At 34.5% G+C, this 16,488-nt stretch overlaps 2 protein-coding genes across 2 annotated transcripts; one reads left to right on the top strand and one right to left on the bottom strand.

Annotated features, from left to right (window-relative positions):
• Positions 1–5,447: 5,447 nt before the first annotated feature.
• LOC116118521 (probable WRKY transcription factor 53) lies at positions 5,448–8,146 on the top strand. The gene is made up of 3 exons (XM_031404506.1): positions 5,448–6,071; positions 6,159–6,287; positions 7,263–8,146. The coding sequence occupies exons 1-3, from the start codon at positions 5,758–5,760 to the stop codon at positions 7,915–7,917; spliced, it is 1,098 nt and encodes a 365-aa protein (XP_031260366.1). The 5' UTR covers positions 5,448–5,757; the 3' UTR covers positions 7,918–8,146.
• Positions 8,147–10,627: 2,481 nt separating this feature from the next.
• On the bottom strand, positions 10,628–12,527 carry LOC116118522 (putative anthocyanidin reductase). The gene is made up of 5 exons (XM_031404507.1): positions 12,381–12,527; positions 12,030–12,196; positions 11,694–11,906; positions 11,087–11,469; positions 10,628–10,898 (listed from the first exon to the last, which is right to left on the bottom strand). Exons 1-5 carry the CDS (start codon positions 12,496–12,498, stop codon positions 10,757–10,759), a joined length of 1,023 nt encoding a protein of 340 aa, XP_031260367.1. The 5' UTR covers positions 12,499–12,527; the 3' UTR covers positions 10,628–10,756.
• Positions 12,528–16,488: the final 3,961 nt, after the last annotated feature.

The raw sequence follows: 16,488 nt of genomic DNA, 5'->3' as shown, positions 1-16,488 counted from the left end.
ATTGAATATTTTACAAATTTTTTTGATGATCAAGCCAATCCCTTGAGATTAATATATCTTTTTTTATGGTATTTAATTGAATAAAATATAAAAATATCAAGATTAGTTTGGAATGGATGATTAAAGTCAAATTTGTGTGAGAATATGTGTGCGGTTTTTTCAGAGTTTTACTTGTTTAGTGGTTAGTACTACGACGAAGAATCAAACCGACCAAATTGAAGAAATAAATTGTAGTGAATAGTGGCAATAAAGACATTAACTGCCGTCTGAAAACTGTGGCATTTGAGAATGACCCTGTCGCCGAGTAAACTTGGAAATTGGAGGAAGCTGATTCTACGTTGTTTGTGGACGCGGTGAGTATCCTTCATTCTGTTGGCTTCAGCGTTTTATTTGCGTCATAGGTCAAGGTCAACAAATGTGAACGCAACTTTATCAATAACAAGGTCACGCGCACGCGGACGGTGGACCATCTTTCTTATAAAGGATCAAATCACTTTGATTATCTATGAAAACTACTTCTTTAAATCAATCAATCAACAACTATTTATAAACACAACTATATCATAGTCTTTAAAAATGGGTTATAACATTAATATTACACTATACGAAAGTTAATTATGTTAAAAAAGTTTATAAGCGTGGCTTAACATTAATTATGATTTGGTTTGATAAAATCAGGTAAATGTATAGTTCAATAAGATATTTTGATGGGCTTATATGATCATTACAGAATTTGTCTACTACGCTTTATTTTGAATAATCTGGATTAATAACAAGTGTAAGCTTAGACTTGTAATAAGCTTTAGAGTTTATTGGATCTTTAATAACAAATATTTGATTGATTGTTAATGTATAAATTATAAAACTTATTTTATAATGAAATCGATTAGTAGTAAAAGATTTATATTGATATGCTTTGTTAACCTTTGATAAAATACAATTTAAAATATGTAAAGTGTATGTTGGATTCACAATTGGCTAGTGTGAACACAATTCATCTATTCCCTTTTGATTTTTGTGGCAGCAAAAGAAACAAAATCTTCATTCAAAATTGATGGGGGGAGTGAGAGTCTACGATGTTGAATTCCTGATGAAGTCGTAAAAGGCTTATATTGTTGGAATGAAATGGGAAAATGAAATATTATTGCTGCATATAGACGTAGCTCTTTGTTTGTCTCCTTTTAAACAAACACACACCATGATTAAGGCATTTGCATCCTTTTTGACCTATTAAAAAGAAAGGCCCACACGTTTTCTACACTAAATGAATTGAAAAAGAAACAAAAAATCCCACTTTCTGTACAATAACTTGGTAATTTCTTGGAAGAACTGGTTTTCCCAAATTTTGCTGCAGCTCTCTCATGTCAATAAATGGAACTCTTTGTCAATCTATTATTATGATGATATATTCTGCGTGGTTATAAATAGTACAACGAATCTTTGAATTTTAAGATCACTGGAAGATTTTGGGAACCTGGCCCGGAGGGTTTGAAAATTACATGCCTTCACAGCAGAAAAAATGAGTGGTGCTTGTATTATTCGAAAATAGTGGTGATATCACATTTTCGCTAAATGTGGCTGATTTTGAACTTTTTGTTAATATAATTAAATGAATGTATTAGTGTTAATTTTTTAATAATCAATGTAGTTGCTATTGAAACGTCGATGAACATGGCATTTAATGGAGTGGCCCTGGAGCTGTGGATGCGGCCATGGTTTCCACTTGCCACAGTTAAATACAGAAAAATCAACATTACCTACTTATTTAATAATGCAGGTTCTGAACTTAATTAAATAAATGCATTTCTATCCCATGTTCAATTATTTTTAATATCTTTTAATTAACATCAACTGATTGAAGTATATATATATATAACGGTGGCTCCTTATTCTTTTGTTATCCTTGGCTGTCTTAATAGAATATGAATTAACTAAATTATCATCAAGGTATCAAACAAATTATTGAAACTTTTTTAGAAAAACCGTGTTTCAGATTAAAGAATTATAAGTATGAAAAAATAAATTGCTCTGTTGAGTGGTTTAAGTATATATACGAGAGAAGATATTGTGTTTCAGATTAAAGAATTACAAGTATGGAAAAAATAAATTGTCCTTTTGAGTGGTTTAAGTATATATACTAGAGAAGACACCTTAGATGACTATTTTTTATTTTTTGATAATCAGGGTGTCTGAGCCAGTTTACACGTACCTCAACTAATTCCCAGGACCTATTGAACACCCTACAAACACAATTTTTCAGATAAACCACAAATATGGTAAGTGGTCTCAAGGTGATTTGAATCCACAAAGTTAATAAAATGAGCAAACCTTCTTAACTACCAGATTAACTCTTTGAGGTTCAATTTGGATGACGTTAAATATAATATAATATAATTTTCAATTTGTCAATATTTTTAGAATACAAATAGTACTCTAAATTTTTTAATGGAAGACATAAATTCTTCTATTTTGTTGTGTTCTATTAAACAGTCAAATGTCAATAATTAATTCCTAATAAAGCAAGGCATAAAAAATAATAAAGAAAATAAAAATTACAAAGTAGCAAAATAATATATACTTAAATGGGTTCAATAAAGTTCATTCACTTGATTTTATATCAAAATATTAAAAAAATAGAGATTATAAGCAGGGACGGATCCAACCACATGGCCCACTATCAAATTTTTTATTTTTTAATTGTTAATATATATAATTTATATATTTTGGTCTACACTAATAAAAATATTAATAGATAAAAATATTAATATATAATTAATTTTTAGTTTGGTCCATTCTAACAGAAATTTCTGAACCCACCACTGATTATAAATAGTTTAATGAATAAAATAATAAAATAAAAAGTTAAAAATAACCAGCCTATGATTGCTTACGATTCATAATTAATAATTTATGTGAGTTAACCCTCAATGATTGTCAGTAGTGTTGTATATTTATTATCCAATACAATCAATTTACAGCCTTATTTTTATTTATCTATTTTTTACAAAACTTCCTTGTTTTGAGCAAGACATTTTGACGACTTTAATAATCACATTATTTACCATTGACAAGTGATATATTTTACGATAAATAACTGTTGACGCTTGATTTTGGATACTAACGACTCACACGTAAAAAGTGTTAAGTGGACTTAAGAATCACACGTGATGGATTCATGAGATTTGAATATGAAGTTGAGATTATATATATTACAGAAAACATAAATAAAAGATTGGCAAGAGGGGTTTTTATAGTGGTTTGGATGCTCAACAAGCGACTTCTACATCCACTGTTATTTTATTGATCTCTAACTATTTCTATGATTTTGCCCGTAAGGCATACAAAGATGAAGAAATATAGTGTTTACAAACAGAGAATGAAATAAAGCTCAAATCTCAGCCTAACCTCCTTCTTCGGGAAGAGAAGTGCCCATTTATACACCTAAACACTTAATAATGTAATGAGTGTTTTGCAAGTTGTCTTGACACATAGAAGACTCTCGTCCATTTATCTCTTTGAAATGAGATAAAGTTGGTGTGAATATCTTTGAAGAGATATAGGTTTGATAACATATTTATTAGACTGACATAAGCGTGACTTTTGAGACATAACAATTATCACCCTAATCACCTCTTAATGCTACCATGATTTTGTATACGCCATGAAATTGCTACTTGGTATTGAGAAAGTTTCAGGAGAAAGGTATTATTATTATTATTAAATAAAAAAATATGGATATGACAAATGGTATATTTAAAATGTTTTAAATTCCAAAGCACAGGGACGCGGAACTGTTTTTGTCTTCTACTGGGCTTGCCTAACGTGGCGACCTCAACAGTTCAACTTGGATCGGTAGCCGGTAGGTACTCATAAAATTTAGAGCATTAGATACGTTTGTAATTATTACACACACACACACACACATTAGAGTAAACCCCATTTTCCCACGTTTGTAATTATTATACACACACATTAGAGTAAACCCCATTTTCCCATCAAGGTTTGGCCAATCTACAAATTCCCATCTATAGTTTCATAAACAAAAAATAATAGAGTTACTAAAAGTTACACATCAAATTTATACACCGAATAACGTAACAAAATATTGACCGTTGATTAATATTAACTTATAATGAATTAACAGTTATGATTTTATTACGTCATTCAGTACACAAATTTGATACACACTCTTCGGTAATTGTAGCATTATTTTTCATAAATTACATATTCTTACTTTTAAATTAACATAAACTATTTAATTTAACAGTTAAAAAGGTAAAACAGTCATTTTAAAGATAAAAATTTCAAAATAACCCTTCGCTTCTCAAATTCACCCCACTGGAAAATTTTAAAATAACCTTAACTTCTCAAATTCACCCCACCAGTGATTTCAGGCCCTTCCGCCCTATTTTGGTGCAGTCAACCCCTCCCGACACCAGTATTACAATCCCTTTGACCCCCACATCAAAACCCTTACCTCCTTGTCTGATTGAACCCCCTAATCGCCAATCGCTACTCTTAGTTTCAGTCGGCGTTTCATCCAAATTCTAGCAGATCCCAGCATCAAAAACCACCCCTTACACCACCAATAGCATCACCGACTTCCCCCCACCAAAACCCCCAATATTGCCAATCGCAATTGTTTGTCGATAGTCGTGGCCTCTCCCTTAGGTTTTTGCATTTTGTTGCACTTTTCCAACCAAATTCTAGCACCTTGCCGAGGTGCAATCAGGTGGAAAAGTTAGGGTTTTGGTGAGAAGGATAAGGGGGTGTTGATGATGGTTCGGGGAGGTCCAATGGTGTTGGAATCAAGCCAGATTTTTGGCTTCGTCGGGATCACCTTTGGGGGTTATTCAAGAGAAATTTGAGATGTAAGGGTTATTTTAAAAGAAAAGTAATAGTATTAATTTAAGGTTAGAAATTTGGAATTTATGAAAGCAAGGTGGGAACTAAATTTGCCAAACCTTGGGTGAGAAAATTAGTTTACTCTATATATTATTTATATTTCTCAAAAGGAATAAAAAGGAGGAGGTGCTGTAGCTGAAAAATATAAATAAAAGGCATAAACGTGGGTTGTGGCTCACATGGGTGATCAATCAACATCAGCGTAAGCACTGGGTTACATGTGACGCAATCAAGTTACGTCACATCATCCATCCGATTCATCATCTGTCTAGTGATTACGCGGAAGAAGCTTTGAAGATTCTTGCTGCCACATCACTCATTTTCTACTATGTTTTTTTTTTTTTTTTCCATTACTACTAGTCAATTTAAACAAAGTATTGAATGGGTCAGATTTGGACCTTCTTCTTCTCATCTCTCACACTCTCTATATTATAACATTACCAGCAATTGTTCCTTTTGTGAAAAAAACAACAAACCCCTCTCTCTCTCTCTCTCACCCCACAGTCAAAAGTTGCTCTTTTTCCATATCATTTCTCGCTCATATCCTCAGCATATCCCCTGCTCTTCTGCCCACCTTCCTCACTAAGAAAAGTTATTTGCCTTTGCCTTTCCCTTTTACATTCATATTTGCTTTAACAACCCTCTTTCTTCCCGTTAAATTTATATCTCCCTCTCTCTTTGATCATTGCCAAATTATAAACCAAGTTTGGTGTTTTCTTTTCGGTCACTTCTTCTCTCACATTTTGTTCACCTCATCTCTTCCACTGGATCTTATTCTTCCTTCTTCGCTTCAATTGTCTCCATCTATTAATTATCTAACTATTTGTATTCCAGTTTTAGTGAATTTTCTGTATGGAAAAGACCATGGATACAGAGCAAAACACTCTCATCAGTGAACTAATCCAAGGGAAGGAGCTAACTAAACAGCTTAGCAACCCTTCTTCATCGCCCAAAACTCGACAACTCGTAATCCAGAAAATTCTCTCTACTTATGAGAAAGCGCTTTCAGTGTTGAACTCTGGTGCTTCTCCGGTTGACCGTAAGCTGAACAATAATATTACAATCTTAGCATCACCATATTCCTTTCCCAAGTGTAGCCCAACAAATGAGGCTTCGGATCAAGATTGTAAAGATCAATGTCACAGTAAAGATGTGTATAAGAAGAGGTAAATTTAGGCGATTTGCAATTTTTTTTTTGACATTTCTGCAACTTATGATTGAACTTGATCTAATTTTGAATTATTGTATTGCAGAAAGACAATGGCCCGGTGGACTGAACAAGTAAAGGTTTGCTACGGGACAGGGTTAGAAGGGCCTCTTGATGATGGCTACTGCTGGAGAAAATACGGACAAAAGGATATTCTTGGTGCTAGTTATCCAAGGTAAGAAGATTTTTTACTTACAAACTTTCGATAATTTTCTAAATCACGGAGTTTAATTGGCCAGTCTATGTCTAATGATAATCAGTGTCGCTAATTAAAATACCTCGAGCATTAGACAAAGGTTAACCCACAATTTTTTTTTTTTTTTTCGCTTATCTAAACTGACAGTGCCTATATTTTTGCCACAAATACGAACTTATCTACTTCGATTATTCATTGTTCACTCACAAAAACATGTGTCCACTGCCCGCTAATCGAAAAGAAAAAAAAAAAAAAAACCTTTTTGAAATACATTAAATGGATATTTATATCTACAGGTCATATAGTACATTAGTACTTGAACTTGGCCACAGCCCATTTACTATCAGCCTTAGAGGCTAGAGCTAATCAATCTAGGCCGCCAAACCTGACTCAGTCGCATCTCTCTCAAGCCTGAGCACCAGAGAAACTTTAAGTTTGGTTCTGTCTTTTAGCTGTTTATGTTGCAAGGTTCATGCATCTCTGTTACAATTAATTCGGTCATTAAGCTCTAGTACTGGTGATTGGTGATAGCAATTCATATTGTCCTTAGGGCGCCTTTTAAACGATTTCTCTTTTCACGTTGTAGGCCATGTATCTTTCATATGACGTGTTTTAGAAAAGTAATTAACTATTGAACTACTAGCTATATATATCAAGGCCTGGTCCTCAAAACTAAAACCAAATCTCTGGTTCACAAATTTTTTTCTTAGAATCAAAAGGATATGTATAATTTCTTATCTTCAATTATTGGTGAGTACTCTTCTTAAAAAGACAAAACCCTATGATGTGAAGTGCATTATTTAACATACGCATAAATTTCCCATGAACATATGCAGTGTTTTCACTATTTGGACTTTTGCCTTTTACATAATTGTTTTCGCGTCTTTGTATCTAATTTAACTTGATTAGATATGTTGACTGTTCCTCTGAAATTTTTTTTGTCACAATTTGCAGAGGGTATTATAGATGCACTCATCGTCACGCACAAGGTTGTTTGGCCACAAAACTTGTTCAAAGATCGGACGACGACCCTACCATTTTTGAGGTGACCTATCGAGGAAGACATACATGCAGCCAGAACACTCGTTTGGCTATACCCTCTGCTTTATCAACAAAGGAAGGGGCTAAAGATAAACAGAGTCGTTATCATAATCAACAGGAACCAGAAGATAAAGTAAAGCAATCAAAAGAGTTCATGATCCATTTTGGAACGGAGCTCAAAGTTAAGACCGAGGACCTGGACAACAAGGAGGAAATATTTCCTTCGTTCTCTTTTCCACAAACATCAATTACTGAAACTGAAAATATGGAGCACGATATTTTCAAAGAGTCCATGATGGAAATGGAAAACAATTTCATGGGTAGTTTTTCTCCATCATTTTTATCGCCCACAACTTCTGAATCCAACTATTTCTCAGTGTCACCATGCCACATGAACAACAGCTTTGGATTAGACCAAACTGTGCGTACTCCAGAGTCTGGAATCACTGAGATAATTTCAACCCCAAATTCAGTCACAAATTCACCAACTGTGGATCTTGATTTCTCACTTATTAAGGTGGATTTTGACCCAAATTTCCCCTTCGACAACCTAGACTATTTCTCATGATATGTTTCTTTGGCCTCATCGCGCCCAGTAAAAGAGTGAGTGAGACTAGCAACTGATCCTAGCCAGCGTTGGAAAGATTTGCGGCACAAGAGAATTTTCTTGATTTGGTAGTTGGTTTTTCTTTTTTTCTGTTCGTCACCCTCCTGTGTACTTAGTTAATCGACATAGATTTCATTTGCAAGTTCTAGAAACCTAGGCACAAAATTGCAATCTTGTACCATGTAAAATTTCCTTACTTTTGAGCTAATGATATATATTTGAATAACAAATATAATATTCTTTAGCAGAAGCAGAAAAGTGACTGTTAAGTCGGAACAGCGAAATTATCACGAAATAAAATTTTAGGAACTGAGAACAACAAAGTAAACGTAAGAGAAACGAATACTATGATGAAGACATCCTCTAGAACCATATCATATGGATAGTAAAAACGGCCTAACTGCAGTTTTAGTGTATCTAAATTAATTAAATCATGTTGTATTCAAATTTCAAACTCTCCTCACTCTTGAGACTGCCATCCAATGTTTTATCGTCATCGTATTTATGCAGTTTTACTCCAATGCAATTGGCAATTCACTTGAGCTATCATGTGAAATTCCAAATAACTTGTACAAATAGGTATATAAAACCGTTTGGAAAAGTGATTTGAGCTAGAAATGAGATTATAAAAAAAAAAAAAATTCTCAATAAACTTTTAATTATATATTAATGATGTTGGACCCATAAAAGAGATGAAAGGGTACGCAAAACCACAAGATAGACCTTGTAAATGTACAAAAGTTCATCGTTTAAAATTTTTTGTTTTACTTGGGATTACACAAAATAATATGACATCATCATGTATAGCTTTTTAGTACGACATTTCGTTCCTTTCTTCCAATCCCTTCATACGACAAATCGTATTAAACTATATGTTATAACGACAAACCGTACAAAATCCTATCACACTGGTTTTGGATTCTGTGGATGAGTTTCAGTATTTAAATATGTGATGATTTGTTTATGCTAAAGCCTAAAATAAAAGAAAGCATATGTCACCAATTGAAACCATAAATGTAAATTAATAGGATGGTATGAGTAAATTTTTCATACCCCATGGTTCGCTGGTTGTACTTCCCACGGGGAATATTTCCTCTATTGGTATTATATGGTGATGATATAATGTTACACGTGTTACAACTAGGTTGAACTTAAAAAGTTAGTAGTTGGTTTTGGGCCAGCCGCAATTTAAAATCAAAGCTGGAGCACACTCAACTTATTAGCCACGAAATCGAGTTTGACATTTCTGCATAGAGTAAACGACAAATTTCCACCCATGGTTTGACGAAATCTAACCCCGAGCTACATTTATTTCAAATTTTCACCCTTAAACAATCATGTTAGCAATTTTTAGGGTTTAGAGGATATAATTATTATAATACCCTTAACCCTAAAATAATTGTTGGTTTTGGGTCAGCCACAATTTAAAATCAAAGCTGGACCACACTCAACTTATTAGCCACGAAAAGGAGTTTGACATCTCCACAGAGAGTAAACGACGTATTCCCACTCAAGGTTTGACGAAATCAAACCCCAGGTTACATTTGTTTCAAATTTTCACCCTTAAACAACAGTGTTAGCAATTTTTAGGGTTTAGAAGGTGTAATTACCATAATACCCTTAACCCTAAATTAATAAATTATGTTTTAACCCTTAAATTAGTAGAATTATAAAACTTACTATTTTATTTTCAAATTATGTCAAAAACACTCTCGGTCATTGCACACCCTAATCGAAAACAACTCGATCTGGGTTGTTTCCGTCGGCATTGAACCCCGTGGTCACCTCCATCACCTTCCCCATAGTACGTTGTCCAAAACCCTCTGGTTCCTGACTCATTGGTCCCTCCAATCGTCGGCGCCGTTAGGATTAGGGTTTGGTGTTCTTTGCTGAATTCCAATCAATTCCGACGGTGAAAATCCAATTGGACACCGCCACTACAACCACTGTCTCCAAATCTATAAAACTCCTATGTCCCCAGTAACCGTTTCGTTGCCGTTCACCAGTCGAGAGTTCGTGTTCATCGACCATTTTTTGGTGAAGTGGTGGACGACAAAAGGTGAGCTGCCGTGCTAGGAACGTTAGGGCTTTTGTAGGGGAGGATGCGAGAAGTCAAATGGTGGTGGTGGTTGGGGTTTTTGCCGTTCAAAACGGCCAAAAACCGACAAAAACCAGTTGCATGTCGAGGCTGCTGTGGCCGGCGATCAACGAGCGATGAGGGGTTGTGAAGGGTATGGTTTTGTAGAGGGGAGGATGAGGGTTCAAATGGTAGTGACAATAGTGATTTTGGGTGGAAGAATCGCCGGAAAAAGGGCGAAAAACATTGGGGAAGCCGTTTGCTAAGGTGCGCCAAAGGACTGTTAGAGGCAGCAGTCTGCTAACATGCGCCGCCCATGTAAAATGACCAATTTACCCCTTTACCGTTACATCAAACATTTTTCCATCAATTTAAAGATGAGAATCTGAAATAAATGTAATATGGGATACCAACTTGAGATTTCGTCAAACCTTGGGTGGGAATATGTCATTTACTCTTTCTGTAGATGATTGCCGACACTTTCGACACAACATTGTGGACAGGGGTGGATCTAGAGTAGCCCACCCTCAAATTAAAAAAAAATATATTTATATGAAATTTTTTTTCTTTTTATTTCAATTTCAACTAAAAACATAGAATATAAATATTATATGTTATTATATTTTATTTTGACCTATCCAAACAAAAATTTCTGAAACCGTTACTATTGTAGATCAATTTATTTTATCCAAAAACCCATCAGAACTTCAAAATAAGAAACCATCACTGGTTTAGACCGCCCGTTCTTCTCGCACACTCGATGCTACCATCCAGTATCATCTTTGTGTCGTACTTGTATTCAAAACCCTTCTCTATAAGCTTTGTGCCGCCCCATATTATTTCTCTTTTTGGCCCATCCAAATACCTGAAACCCAATTTCACAGTCCCATTAAAGACTTCAAATAACAGAATTCAAGATAACACTCTGCAGTCTGCAATATAAGGCTACGTTGACTAACTCGGATGAGAATAAGAAAATATCTATAATTAACTAATCTGGAAATTTAAATATGGCATCGTGTGATAAAACAGTGAAAGGGCCCAATTGCTTACTCTTGGTTGAAGTGAAATTCTGGATAATTTTGTTGGTAGTAATTTGCGATTTGAGCTGATGAAACATATGAACTTGCACACAAAAATCTACCATTGATTGAAGGATTCTCCATGCAGAAGATGTGTGCTTCACAAACATCATCGACGTGTACCATTGGAATTTTTCCCAGCAAATCTTCGGTGAACCTTAGTGCTTGGTAGAGATGTTTGCTGTTGGTAAGCTGCGAAATGTACATTGCAACGGTTGAGGGTGTGTAAGATAGAAGAGTTTCCCCGCCCACTAGTCCGATGTCCAGAGTTACCACTTCCAACCTGTCACCGTCGGTATTGCTGCCGTAGCTCAACATTTCTTTTTCTGTCTGTATTTTCGAATGTCGATATTCCTGAAGCATGATATCAATTTAAGAATCATTTATCCTATATAGAAGCCCAACTCATTGTACAGTATATTGCGATATGGTTTGACAGACTTGAACCCTTGAGGCCAAATTGATCATTACCCACTCCATTGACATTTATCATCATTTCATCAACTAATTAAACTACTCAACGCCATAAACTTAGATTAGTAATGATAAGAGACCAAGTAAGAAACTAATTAACTAACCATGATACTCAGATTATCGTTAGTAAAGGAAAGATTAAGAGGTGTCCAACACGTTTCATCGATGCAGTCCTTAAAACTAGTCCCATCATGCGTAAGCGGTGATGCAGAAATCATGCTGGAGGTGTAGATTAGTCGCTTCACGGTTCCTGATCTAATACATGACTTTGCAATGCTCTTTGCCGCAGCAATTGTGGCTTCAGTCATGTTCTTGAACTGTTTAATGAAGAATACTAAAATCTTAAATACAAATTTTTAGAAACATGGTTGCAACAATAATAGTTGTAAAGTATAAGGATCTGCATGTGAAAAACTGATAAAAACCAACGGAAAATAAACCTGAGAGCCGTCGGTGTGTCTGAAGGGAGTGGCAACATGGAAAACAAACTCACAGCCTTGGATTGCAAATTCAAACTTATCTGGATCATATAAGTCAGCTTCAAACAACAATAATCTTGTGTCCGCATCAGGAAAGCTCTTTAGGAAGTTAACCTTAGATCGGTCATCTGTAATGTACATCGGAGAGTAAATTAAATTTGATTTCTTATTATTTATTAAATTTTCAACGTTACAGACAAAAAAAAAAACAGATCATCATTAAATTACTGAAGATCAATTGATCATAATTTGTGTGTCTTAGCATTCAACAAGCTAAAGGAATTCAAAAGGTTGAGAAAGAAAGAGAGATACCCAAGTTCCTTAAAGTTGCATGGACAGTATATCCTTTCTCTAAAAGCTTCTTGACAAGCCAAGAACCAACATAACCTGCACCTCCTGTCACACATACCTTACAGTTTCTCTTCTCCATTATGAAAGTATTTGTATTTTAACACAAAATGAAGCAATATAGGAACGCTAGCTTATATATATATATAGCCCGGGCGGGCCAAACCAAATTGCTTCCCCCATGTAATTCAAAATTAATAATTAGTAAGCTCAGTCCTTTCGTTTACTTTGAAAATTAATATAAATTTTTTTATATTAAATTTAATTTCGTAAAAGCTTTGACTGTTGGAAACTTATGCATTATCTTGATGGTTTTATCGAAAATATGTAATTTAATAGCGCAGAATGACAAAAATATAAAACAAGAATTCAGATAAACCATTCCAGGTCTTTTATGTATAGCAAACTAAAAATGGGAAAAGAAAAAGAAAAAGAAAAAGAATAATTTCACTAACAACCTAACTTTACAAAAATAAATAAAAAATAAACAAATTTAATAAATGATAAAAATAATTAAACAGAATAATAACATATATTTATATACTGCTAATTACTTCTGATCACAGAAAAAGAATGAAAGTCAATATCATATAAATTAATGCAAAATGCCGTCCCAAGGACAAGTCAACTAATAATACAATCGTCTTAAATTCTCTCCTTCGGTTAAAACGCCTCATTAAGAAAGCATAAATAACTCAAATTTAATTCAATGATATATTTCCTTTTTTTAACAAAAATATTTTTACTTAAAACTTTATTTTATAGTGAACATTTAGTTAAATTTAATTTGTTTAAATTCTTTCTCTTTTTAAAAACTCCTATAAAAGTAAATTTCGTTAAAAAAAAAAAAAATCTGGGTTTTCATTGAGCCGACGTCAGTACGAGTGACTGAAAGAAACAGGCATGAACAGCGAGCATAAGTTGAAATAAAAGTCAGCAAGAAAACAAGTCTAACAAGGCGTCCGCTGCAAGGCGAATATTATAAGTAATAAGATGAGCGTCATTTTGTGATAGCCCTTGTCCCTTCTGTTCCGGGGAGCCAAGCCTGGTCAAAGTTCAAACTAAAACGTTAACCGTCTTTGTTTTAAAAACTGTGCCTGCCTAACCAATTCAAACCATTAAAAGAAAGAAAAACCAATAGATTTTTTATATAATGTATCCGCATTGAGTTAATTGGCATATATAAATATCTGAAAGCATAATAATTAAAATGCTAAAATAAAAAAATAAAATGGTAAATGATCAAACATCTCATCAAAATTGGGTTTTAAAACTTTGGTCTGTGGAGAAGACAGCGTACACCTTCGGAACCAAACAGAAAACGTTCCCTGGAGGCGTTGAGGTATAAAACGACGCTGGACTTTTCAGAAAAGCCTGTCTCTTTCTGGTAACTACATTGATTAATCTGATATGTGGATGTGGGCTCATGTTTATGATTCTATTTCCTTAACCAAGAGTTTGATTTTCACTTTAGTTTAATCTGATTCTGTTTATTCAATTTGTTTAATTGTTGCTGTTGGTCAAATTGTGTTATGCATCGTTAAAATCGATCAGTCTGTCTACACTTTAAAATGATGACATACATCTTAGCGAATTCCGATTGCGGTCTAAACAGACTTTTGAAAATTACAATAATAAATGAACAACTTTTGACCTAACTCGGAAGAGTATTGAAGTTATGCCATCTTTGCTTATGTAGCTAATAATAACAAGTAGCTGAGAAGAAAACAAGAGTGGAAAGGTAGTACAAATATGATTTTCTTTATTCAAAGATGTACGGTCCCCAAAAGAGAAAACGTACAGCTACAGCAGTTAGTAACAGTTCCAACTAAAATAATATATAATGCATGCTCTAACTTATTTGCCACATAAATGAGTTTCAAATGTTTGAAGTTTAAGAGAAGACTGAAGAGCATTCAAAGTCTTCATGCATGTTTAACTGCTGACATTGGGAGGTACAGAACGATTAGTGGTAGCGGGGGATTTAATTAGATTAAAAAGGCCATGACAACTTCAACGCAAGGAAACTGATCTGAAAACTACATGGCTTAATGAAACTATATTTTGTTACTGATCATTATTAGTTCCCCACGCACACTTAATTTCCTTTCCTTCAAATGTGAATACTATTGACAAGATAGAATTCATGCTAGATGCCACCATGTTACATTAATTACCAGACTGGCTGAACATATCTGCAACCACAAAAACTGCAAATCCGGGTAATGATTCATGATTAAAAAGTCAATGAGGGACCTCAGAAGTTTATTAAAAAGTTACTACACACGTTGATTGGACTTTGAGTACTTCAATATAGGTAAACTCCCAACATAATATAAGTTGGCCCCATTAATTGTTCTACATAACTCATATGGACCTCATTGCGCCAGCCACAGTTAACTAAGCGAAATTTGCTCTGTCTTCTGGAAAAAAACTTTACTTGGGTGGTAAGTCAACTCAATAGCCCAGGGAATATAATAACTTGTGATGAGTACTGATCATAACAGTAGAATTAAACTTACCCCTAGAAAATCATTAGAGTAAGAACATGAAAGATTAAGAGTTGTCCAACATGTTTTATCCATGCAGTCCTTAAAACCAGTACCATCATCCATTAGTGGTGATGCAGAAACCGTGCTGCCTGTGTAAATTAATCTCCTCACCGTTCCTGATCTAACACATGTCATTGCAATACTCTTTGCTACATAACTCATGTGGACCTGATAAGCCCAGGAGATCCTCTCGGGCCCCACGTTATATGGACTGATGCCCTAAAGCCAATTGCTAGCCTTCTTCTCAGCCTTAGTTATCTTATTTCAGTGTTATTTCCTTTCAATGTATTTGCTAGTTTATTTCAGTTTCATTGCACGTTTGCAATTCAGGTGTAGTAGGCGACTGATTCTCCTAAAGAGTCGGATGCCATTAGCTTAATTTCAGTTATTTCCTTTGTTGTATAAACTAAGAGGGAAGGCAATGAGAGGAGAGATCAGAAGTTATTATATTTGTGGTTAATTATCACCCAAAGAGAATACATTCTGTGTGTTTGTCGTGCTTGTACTGATTGGGACCTATCATTGGTATCAGAGCCAGGTTCATGACGGCAAACAAGGAACGGATCGAGCTTCTAGAGGAGGGGCTCGGAGGAGTTTAAGATGGGATGCAACGGATGGAGGTGGGAATCAAGGACAAAATCCAACGACTAGAGGATACCATTGCAAGACTATCTGAAGCATTTCTTTAAAGTAGAGGATCGCCTAGCCACACTAACTATCAGTAGCGGTGTGTTCAAAAAAATGCAAAAACCGAACCGAACCGGAAAAACGGTTTGGTTACAGTTCGAAAAATTCAAAAAACCGAATTTCCGGTTCGGGAAAAAATAAAAAGCGGTTAACCGAAACCAATTTTTTGAATCGGTTTTTCAAATATATATATATAAAATAAAAAAACAATATATTATATTATATATTAAATAAAAATAATAAAAATATTTTTAATGTATTGTTAGTAGTGGTCAATGGATATGTATGAATGTTTAATTTTTATTTGAATATGTATTGTTTATATTTACAATTTAATTTAGGAAAAAAAAAATTTTTATAAAAAAGAAAGGGAAAACCGGTTCAAAACCAGTTAATTGCTTTTTTTTAAAGCGGTTAACCGGTTTTTCCTCCAAATCGGTTCGGTTTCGATTCGGGAATTTTTCCAAATCGATTCGATTCAAAAAAGCGATTAACCGGTCGGTTAACCGCTTTTGAATACCCTAACTATCAACGTGAAGGACCCAACCGAATCAACCAAGATACAAATGATAACACTTGGCCATTTTCTTCCAAGATTGCAAAGTTGGAATTCTCGAAATTTTCTGGAGATGATTCGACGGAATGGCTCAATTGCGTGGACCAGTTATTCGAGTTTCAAGAGGTAGCCGATGATCAAAAGGTTCATCTAGCTTCGTTTCATCTCGAAGGTGAGGCGAATCAATGGTGGCAGTGGTTTCGGAAAGCAGTTGATGAAGAATAGAGGAGTATCTCACAGGAAGACTTGGAAGATGAAGTGAGAGCTTGGTTGGGAC

This window comes from Pistacia vera, unplaced genomic scaffold (assembly GCF_008641045.1).
Source record: "Pistacia vera cultivar Batoury unplaced genomic scaffold, PisVer_v2 Contig847, whole genome shotgun sequence".
Taxonomy (NCBI): Eukaryota; Viridiplantae; Streptophyta; class Magnoliopsida; order Sapindales; family Anacardiaceae; genus Pistacia; species Pistacia vera.
This window is presented reverse-complemented; position numbering and strand designations above follow the sequence as displayed.

What these genes read in the sequence shown, in the direction of transcription:
- LOC116118521 (XM_031404506.1), top strand. Translation starts at nt 5,758, where the DNA reads ATGGAAAAGACCATGGATACAGAGCAAAACACTCTCATCAGTGAACTA. An exon ending in AAAGATGTGTATAAGAAGAG is followed by an intron (nt 6,072 to 6,158) that starts GTAAATTTAGGC and finishes ATTGTATTGCAG; the next exon opens with AAAGACAATGGCCCGGTGGA. An exon ending in CTTGGTGCTAGTTATCCAAG is followed by an intron (nt 6,288 to 7,262) that starts GTAAGAAGATTT and finishes CACAATTTGCAG; the next exon opens with AGGGTATTATAGATGCACTC.
- LOC116118522 (XM_031404507.1), bottom strand. Translation starts at nt 12,498, where the DNA reads ATGGAGAAGAGAAACTGTAAGGTATGTGTGACAGGAGGTGCAGGTTAT. An exon ending in ACGATAATCTGAGTATCATG is followed by an intron (nt 11,470 to 11,693) that starts GTTAGTTAATTA and finishes ATCATGCTTCAG; the next exon opens with GAATATCGACATTCGAAAAT. An exon ending in GAATTTCACTTCAACCAAGA is followed by an intron (nt 10,899 to 11,086) that starts GTAAGCAATTGG and finishes ATTGGGTTTCAG; the next exon opens with GTATTTGGATGGGCCAAAAA.